The sequence below is a fragment of the Sphaeroforma arctica genome, assembly GCF_001186125.1.
Source record: "Sphaeroforma arctica JP610 unplaced genomic scaffold supercont1.1585, whole genome shotgun sequence".
In the NCBI taxonomy this organism is placed as follows: Eukaryota; class Ichthyosporea; order Ichthyophonida; genus Sphaeroforma; species Sphaeroforma arctica.
In genome coordinates, this window is record NW_014038973.1 from 4497 (window position 1) to 13274 (window position 8778).

General features: G+C 41.0%; 2 protein-coding genes across 2 annotated transcripts in view; both read left to right on the top strand.

Annotated features, from left to right (window-relative positions):
- The window catches only part of SARC_11237 (hypothetical protein), a gene marked incomplete at its 5' end in the record, with an annotated part of 8350 nt that extends 4260 nt beyond the window's left edge, over positions 1 to 4090 (top strand). The window contains 5 exons of the mRNA XM_014294680.1: positions 416 to 596; positions 834 to 991; positions 2586 to 2702; positions 3234 to 3305; positions 3862 to 4090. Of these exons, the coding sequence (XP_014150155.1) occupies positions 416 to 596; positions 834 to 991; positions 2586 to 2702; positions 3234 to 3305; positions 3862 to 4029 (696 nt within the window). The 3' untranslated portion in view covers positions 4030 to 4090. The remainder of the gene's footprint in view (positions 1 to 415; positions 597 to 833; positions 992 to 2585; positions 2703 to 3233; positions 3306 to 3861) is intronic.
- Positions 4091 to 5695: 1605 nt separating this feature from the next.
- Positions 5696 to 7179, top strand: SARC_11240 (hypothetical protein; the record flags this gene model as incomplete). Its single annotated transcript, XM_014294681.1, has 1 exon — positions 5696 to 7179. The coding sequence occupies one exon, from the start codon at positions 5696 to 5698 to the stop codon at positions 7118 to 7120; it is 1425 nt and encodes a 474-aa protein (XP_014150156.1). The 3' UTR covers positions 7121 to 7179.
- Between the last annotated feature and the right edge of the window lie 1599 nt (positions 7180 to 8778).

An 8778-nucleotide genomic window follows, 5' to 3' on the forward strand; every position in this document is an offset into this window, starting at 1 on the left:
TTATATATATATATATATATATATATATATATATATATATATATATATATATGTTGTATGGAATGTCAGTGCTTCATCGCCCTCCGTCGTTTCCGCCAGGATATTGGCGGTACATTTCCTATTGACAATTATTATATTGATATACTCTCAGCAGGTACTATGTCAAAGCTATGAGCAGGCAAGGTAAAGTATATAGACAAGAAGTGAATATAAAGGAGGTGGAGCTTGCACTCTTGTTGTATTCATTTTACGGATCGTACCCCATTTCCCCCCCCTTCCTATTGTAGCGCCAAAATTTGCCATTTTAACGTTAAATTCCAAATTTTTACCGTTAAAATTCCGCATCTTGAACGATAAATTTCATACTTTTAACGATAAATTCCACACTTTTGACGTTAAATCGTGCTCGCTTTAGACATCCCGCATGGTGGCGCTGTGTTTGGTGGGCAATATAAGGATGATGGGGTCTAGGATAGTCAAACCAATCCGTCAGATCATTCAGCACATAATAAACAAGGACAGTTTCTTCTCGTCCGTTAAAAATCTCTTCAGCTTTGGCAGCTCCAGCGGCTCCACCCCAGATCTGTCCAAATCAGGTCAGTTTTTTTTAGGGGTGAGAGATTTGGGGCTGAAAATTGGGTGATACGTGTTCATAGTGGCTTGGTAAGCTGCTGTGGTGAGGGGGTTAATATACGTCCATAACCTTACACATATAACCACATGTTTGCTTTGAAATATTAGTTTTTGTTGACAGATTCGGGATTTGCATTCCCAAAACGTCCTCTTTCGGCATAACCTTATCTCGAAACCTCGTCCAATTTTATCGGGGCCAGATGGTATGATTATGGTACGCACGTCTTCGTTACCATGGCAACGCAAAGCCACCACAAGCACGCCCTTAAGTGCAGAAGTAGCTGAGGATATGGCTCCGACACTCGCCTACTTCGACGATGTCATGTCGTGTGCCGCCACCCGGCTATACCCGCACGCGGTAGGTATTGTTAAGTGCATGCGGTCAATGTACAGTCAATTCGATAGTGGATAGTTGTACCGAACTGTGTCATCTATTCCTGATTGTGTTCTATTTCTGTCTCAGTGCTGGTGGGATAGGTTGAATAGTATAGTAACTTCCTACTCTATGACCCATCAATCATCTGCTGTGGTGATGTTATGTACTTCATAATTACACGGTTCTGCACACACGTGGTAGGTGTTAGTAAATGTATACAGTGATTGTACTCTGGGCATCTATTCCTTGCTACGGTGTATCTCTCTTCTGTGGTTGAAGATGGTTGGGTGGTATAGTAACTTCCTACTCTATGACCCATCAATCATCTGCTGTGGTGGTGTTAAATACTTCGCAACCGCCCTTTCACCTTGTAGGTATCTTTTTATACACCCAGAAATATTGTATATGACTACGTACATGTCCTATATTCTTGCTTGAGTCTAAAAATAGACCTCAGTCGCGACGAAAAATTCATCAGCCCGTGCTCAAGAACATACTTCACAAATATAATACGCTGCCGTTGCCTTGTCCTCCATAATCACCCGTAGCTATAGAAATGATGATATAAATGATAGTTATAGGAATGATGGTATAAATAATAGCTATAGAAATGATGATATAAATAATAGTCATAGGAATGATGGTATAAATAATAGCTATAGAAATGATATAAATAATAGTTATAGGAATTATGGTATAAATAATAGCTATAGAAATGATGATATAAATAATAGCTATAGAAATGATGATATAAATAATAGTTATAGGAATCATGGTATAAGTAATAGCTATAGAAATGATGATATAAATGATAGTTATAGGAATGATGGTATGAATAATAGCTATAAAAATGATGATATAAATGATAGCTATAGAAATGATGGTATAAATAATAGTTATAGGAATGATGGTATAAGTAATAGCTATAGAAATGATGATATAAATAATAGTTATAGGAATGATGATATAAATAATAGCTATATAAATGATGATATAGATAATAGTCATAGGAATGATGGTATAAATAAGAGCTATAGAAATGATGATATAAATAATAGCTATAGAAATGATGATACAGGTAACAAATACTGCTCTTACTAAAAATCCCACGGAAGTTAATATCACCTACACGTTCACAGCATCTATCCGGTTTTTGCATGTACTTTGTTTATTCTGTATCCAGAAGCGTACCTGATTCTATCCGTTTATATATGGCTTTTGTATATCCTCTATCAAAAGAGGTACCTGATTCCGGAGGTGAGCTCTATGTATGTGATATAAGATCCAGCATTCAGAGCATCTATCCTGTTTTTTACATGTATTCATTATAGCCTCTATCCAAAGGTGTACCGGTTCTCGAGGTGCGCTTTGTATGTGATAGAAGATGCGGCACCAATTGTTTAAAGTTCACAGTCATCAGTTGTTGAAAGACTTGTTTATATACTGCGATGTCTTGAGTACGAAATAGTCCAGCTGTTTGCCCAGCACCACTCTCTCATACGCTCTTTGTAACCTGAATCCTCAGGTGTGTCTCAGTACCACTCTTTCATACGCTCTTTGTATCCTGAATCCTCAGGTGTACCTGATTCTCGAGGAGATGTGGGTACAAGTGCTGCAATGTGCCGAAGATGTCTTAGAGGCGGGCGATGCAAAGTCAGAGCTGTCGCTTGCTCGCTTGGGGGAGAGTGTTATGGTGAGTGCCATGGTCCTGATAATACTTGTCGTTGGTGTATGTATGTGGGAAACCTGGAGGATGGTTGTTTGTGACTACTATCCCGGCCATTGCATGGTTCGTTCTAAGTATGGTGTATGAGTAACAGAAGGGACCCGATATCAGAATATTGAGTACAGGATTGTATTGCGAGTCCTGATTTTAACATAAAAAGGACGTCTGCGAGACAGTTGTGGGCAGAATTAGGACATTTCAACGCTCTCAGAAACCCAATATAGAAACCCAATCACAGAGTTGATTATGAAGAGAGGCTTATATTGGTGTCACAGTCACTACACCTTAATTAGCTGCTATAAACAATCAGGCGAGGCGGGATCATACGCCAACGCTCGATTGAACAAGTGTCATACCCTATTCCGTTGAAACGTTTCTCTTATTTTATATACACTAGACCATCTCTCGCATTCTAGCAGAGTATATGATTTGATATTATTACCACCGGTTCACTGGCCCTGAGCTAACCCCAGACTCTGCTACTTCTTGGTATCACAGCAATTGTGGGAGTTCTTCCATGCGGATGGTCAGGGGTTGGGTATTGAGGTCGTCCAGCGGCCTCGCATCAAAGTATGTCATGTCGTCTCAGAGAGTCTCCAACACTGCTCTCACACTCCGCATACCACACTTCGATTCAAATGATGCGAGAGAGCAATGGTTGTGGTAGACTTGGTAGTAGTGTACCGTATGCAATTGTGCTGTGTACCGCGTATACATGTGCAATGTGCAGTACACTCCGCATGAATCCCGAAGGGTCTCTGTTCCTTTAACCTCTCTTTCGTAATGTGTCATTTCATACATATATATCGATAGGATGTACCTCCTAAACGATTGTCGTCCTTGAGTGATACGCTATTGTACGTACTCACCATTTACTTCTTTTCTTCTGACATATACTTTGGGTTCAGCATCGCCTCTCACACAGACGAATGGTATCAGAATTAGCCACAGCCGAAAGCCACAGAACAAATCGTAATACCATAGCACCATGCGCTCACCACTCACTAAACCAGTGCAAATCCGTGCCTCTAACCCCCAGAAATGTTTACAAACATGTCTGCTGGAAACGTTTGTATAGCCGTTATACTGTAGCTAGACTTCTAACATGTACACAACTTGACTACAGACAATACAACAGGTCATTCAACTACTGCGAGCCAAGGACATGGAGGGGTTGATATCCATGCACAGTCTCTTCGTGCGTGACGCTGCCGCGCGTGCGTTTGTATCTAAGACAATGAAAGCCACGGGCGATCGGTCTGTGCTGGACTATCTAAAATCCACGGGAGATTAGTGTAATAAACCTTGCAATAGAATCCTAGAAAAGGGCTCATACGTAGGAGATGTTATCCCCCATTGGTGCTTTGTATATCATTAGCCGTTTATTTTGAACGGGTGCTGGAGTGTTGTCTTTATATTTATTCAATCGTTTGTAGTTCATTGATCCACTGTTCGGTACACTCATTATTCATGTCGAGCTTCACGATGCATGGAATGATGGAGCAATGTCCTTCGCCTCCATTGTGTCATACAAAATGATGGCGTGGAGGAGAAGTTCATCACACTCCTTGTAAGTGAACGTTTCAGCCCACTCAACATATAGTACATAGTTATATTGCTAGCAGGGTTTCAACGCAGACAAGCCGCATGTAATAAGACAAAAACCTCCCGAGTTGGAATTCACATCTTGGGTCGCTTTTAATTTGAGTAAACCAGTAGGGTTTCTACACCGGTAAGGCCCGATACTGATTTTACGCAAGGAGCGATTGTTTTGGCGTCATACATTGGTCACGTCGTTATTGACAACCAGACCCTGCCCTGGCTTTACCAACTATATGCTTGCAGACTTCGGTAGCATGCCTGTAGCATGACTGAATACAATTAAGGCACCCATTTAATTGAAAGGCCAATAGCTAGATGATATCGCATACTCTAGTTGGTACAATTCAGAGTCTATAGATCAGAAGTGGGAGCATACAATAGCACGATGATATTATAAGATAGACGCCAGGCATTTTCTATCACGATGTCACTACTTGAAACTTGAGCATCTATCCGAGAAAGCAGATAAGGTGGTTCAGACACCTGTTATAGCATTCAAGTCATCTAACAAGAACCACACTATGGAGAGAGGTGAGGTACGTGCTAAATAGCAGAGGCCCTTCACCCAATTAATGGGCGTTCCCCGAGTTGATATGAAAATGTATATAATAATATATATATCCCGGTGAAATAGTTAGTATGTAAATGACTAATCTAGAAGGTTATGTAAATACAGATACAGTACATGCCATTTTTAATTAAAATAGCATGTAGGTCGGGAAGAAAGAGTCACTGTAACTTTGGAAGTTTACTATGTACGCCCATAGTTTAGGACTTGGTTGGAATCAAAAACACCTTTCGACAAAACATTTAAAATGCATCTTTGATTGGCCTGGTGGTTTACAACTATAAGCTCCTATGCTACTCCGGAATCTGGAGTCAAACTGCTGAGCAGTGATCAATTGTGAATTGTCGTGTATTATTTTTTAAAATAAATCGTCCAGCCGGCCCCGTTTTATATATATATTTTTTTACAAAACAAACAAAAACCAAATGATACCAAGATATATAGTATTTTTAATAGAAAAAATAGATAGTTACCGAAGTCGTTTTCATTTTGAAATATTTTGGTTTTAGTTGTGGGTATATATATTTATGCAAAACTGTAAAACAAAAAAAACAGTAAACGAACAAAATATGTACCGTGACGCTATCCCTCGCAAAAAGAGTCGCACTTATGTATGGTTACAATACACAAGATATGGCTACAAAACGACGATTGCGAGAGAAAAACTGATCACAACAAAATTGAAACAGGCAAAGACATTAGTATGAGTGCAGCTACTAATAGTTTAATCACTGCTAGCTACCTTCTTTTGGCAACTGTGCTTAAGATTACTTCATGTGCACCTACCACCATGGAAATGGTTGAACCACCGCTACTTCGCCAGCTAGTCGCTATGGCCCCGGCTGTTGGCGGAAGAACACTCCAATGGATGCAATTAGACTTTCCGATAGATGCATCCGCGGTATCGGATGTGCATTTGTCCGATCCAGATCTTTCCGACAGTGTAGTAGTCGATGGACTCGGAACATGGCTGAATCTTGACTTCGATGAGTACACGCCTCCTGATCTCAATAAAACTTTATCGGGGAACTATGTACCGCAGGGAACATGCAAGATCAGTCCGTTGGATAGCAAGCTATACTGTTTTGCTCGCGTATTTGAGTCCACACCGACATCGAACACCGGATGCTGTGCGGACACTATGCGCAGCTTCGACAAGGTAACAGGCGAGCAAGATAGCATCGACATGAAGACAAGTGTGCAGGTCGCTCTCAAGGCTGACGGAATAGCGGGTTGGGAAACAGCTTATCCTTCTCACACCTTCGATCTGATGGAGAAGGATGGGAAGATGTATGCACTGTCAGTTGTCCGGTTCAACAGTACATACATGTTGGATTGCTCTTCAGATGCGATTGTAGCGGTGGGGTTGAATGATGGGTATAATGCTTCTGTACTTAAATCTGGCAATGGTCTTCAGAGTTTAGTTATGTATCGGGATATAGGCACCTTCGACGACAATGCAACCACAACCAAAATACAATTCGTACAAACTGAAGATATAGAATTCGACCGAGCTATGGTAAATACAACTCAAAATGAGCAGTGGCATGAGAATGGCATCGAGAGCTTTGTCACGGCGAACGGCGCGCATCTGCTGGCCTTCACACACCGCTGGATGGCGGAGGTGGTGGTAATCTCAAATCCGTGGTTCACTGCGGGTGATACCGAGATCCTGCAACGATTTGGCACTCCTGGTATCTTCGATAAGAATGGTACACAGATAGGAATACATTTCTTCGGTGTCGATGCTGTCAATGATGGACCCTTCTATTCCGGTCTACACAATGTATTTTATCACCGATACGCAGATGGGAGAGAAACATTGACCACATTGGTGAACCAACAGGGCAAGACGGGAAAATCCGCGGTATACGAGTTTGGACTTAATTCCACACAGTCGTCGGCAACCACTACCTTCCCCACATCATACTCGCGCACAAACTTACCTTACCATGCTAACGCGATGGGAGGAGGACGTCCTCTTGGCGACGGTGTCTTTATAGCAGCATCTGGGATGTCGACAGACTTTGAATCGCCCACAGGAACTCACTTGCCCGGGGGATTCGCAATTGTAGCTGCAGATTGTCATTGCACTGGTGACCAGTGCTCGTCCACTCACACCAATAATGCTGGAGAGTATGCAATGTGGGCGTATACCGCCAACACGTCACCAGTTGCGGCATTTTACGATCCGTTCATCTTTATTGAAGTGTAGCTGCTTTATTGTTGGATATCATTAAGATTCAAGCGAGCTATTAGTCTCTGGGTTTTGGCATATGAAAATTTAAATACAAAAGACTACCTGTCTGAAGATGGCTTATTCATGTACTTCTCGATAGCAATACCAAGCTCGTTGAATATACCATGGAAGAAAAATCGAAACATTGTTAAATTGATGTAGTCCGTTAACAGTGTAATCTTGACCATAAATCATGAGGGATGTACGATATGCACGCACGTCTTCCTGAACGACGTATATCATTTTAAGGCGATTTTGCTTCCTGCTTATAATGCGGCCACCACTAAATGAGTCCTGCAATATAGAACACGTCAGACAAATCGACTACACTACCTAAACAAGGTTTCACTTGTCGACCAGTGAATGTTAAAAAGCCCATCACATCATTAAGTATCCATAGCATCGCTGTAACAATCTTGTCTCTACGTTAACTATTTGATCAAGTGTTTTATAAATCAGGGCAATGTTTATCTAGAAATTGACCGCATTCACACAGAGAAATACTTCACAAGTAAACTCTATAATTTGCAATGAAGTATATTTATTAAAACGAACACATGTGTATAAGTATACGTATACACGATAAGAGCTGGAAGTGCCAATTGCTTCAGACCACGCCGATGCACAAAACACAATATTTCAGGATAAAACTCCTGTCCTCTGGTTTTCGTCTGATCACTCGCTGAGTCGTTATTGTGCGAACTTTATGTCGGAGCTGCCCCAGGCCGAGCTTAATATGTTTTAAAAAGTTCAAAGTCACACATCAGTTATAGAGCAACCTATCTGTCATATGCAAGAAAGAGTTCTACAAATGATTGCCAAAGTGCAGGTGCACAAAGTCGTATACTCCTGTACGAAGGTGGTAGCCTCCCCGCTTTGTATTGTAACGGCGATGTGTTTTTAAAATTAACATCCCACATCATGCCTATTTTTAAATAAAAATCTTTCGAACATGCAGGTGACGCAGGCACGCAGCGCAAGAGACTAGAGTGCGCCTATATTCATAAATAATGGCGAGATGATAGGTCGAGAGAGTTGAAGCGACCCTTTTTACTATATTTTTATGTTTCTTCTTCTCGTTTTTTCAATAAATACAATATTTTTGTATTTATAATTGCGAGGGTCGATTGGGTTTTTGGATGGATTTCACATCATCAGTATTCTTGCGTTTTGTAGACCTGGTGGTCATAAAAACTCTAATCAGTATTAATCTAAACACCCCACACTGCTGTTGATTTCACCAATACATAGGTCAGGGCACGTTACACACGGGTAATGTGTTGGTCTATAAGTATTCCTTAGTCCCCATCGCTTCAAGCTTCTTGAAGGTATAGTTATAGGAAGACTTTTGATGGCGTGATGTCGGTGGAAGTAGCTTACCTGGTCAATGTCGCTGTACAGAAATGCTACGCCGAACTTGACGAGTTGGTACAAACTCTACAACGGTCAGATGACTTCAATAGAAAGCGAAAACTTGCAGAGTTCTTCCAGAAACAGCGTCTGGTATGTTCCATATGTATAGAAAATTATTGACCAAGCAGGATGAATTTTAATATGTGCAGCTAGTTGTGCGATCCGGATATGATATATATATATATATATAAGTATACATACATACATACATACATGCAAAC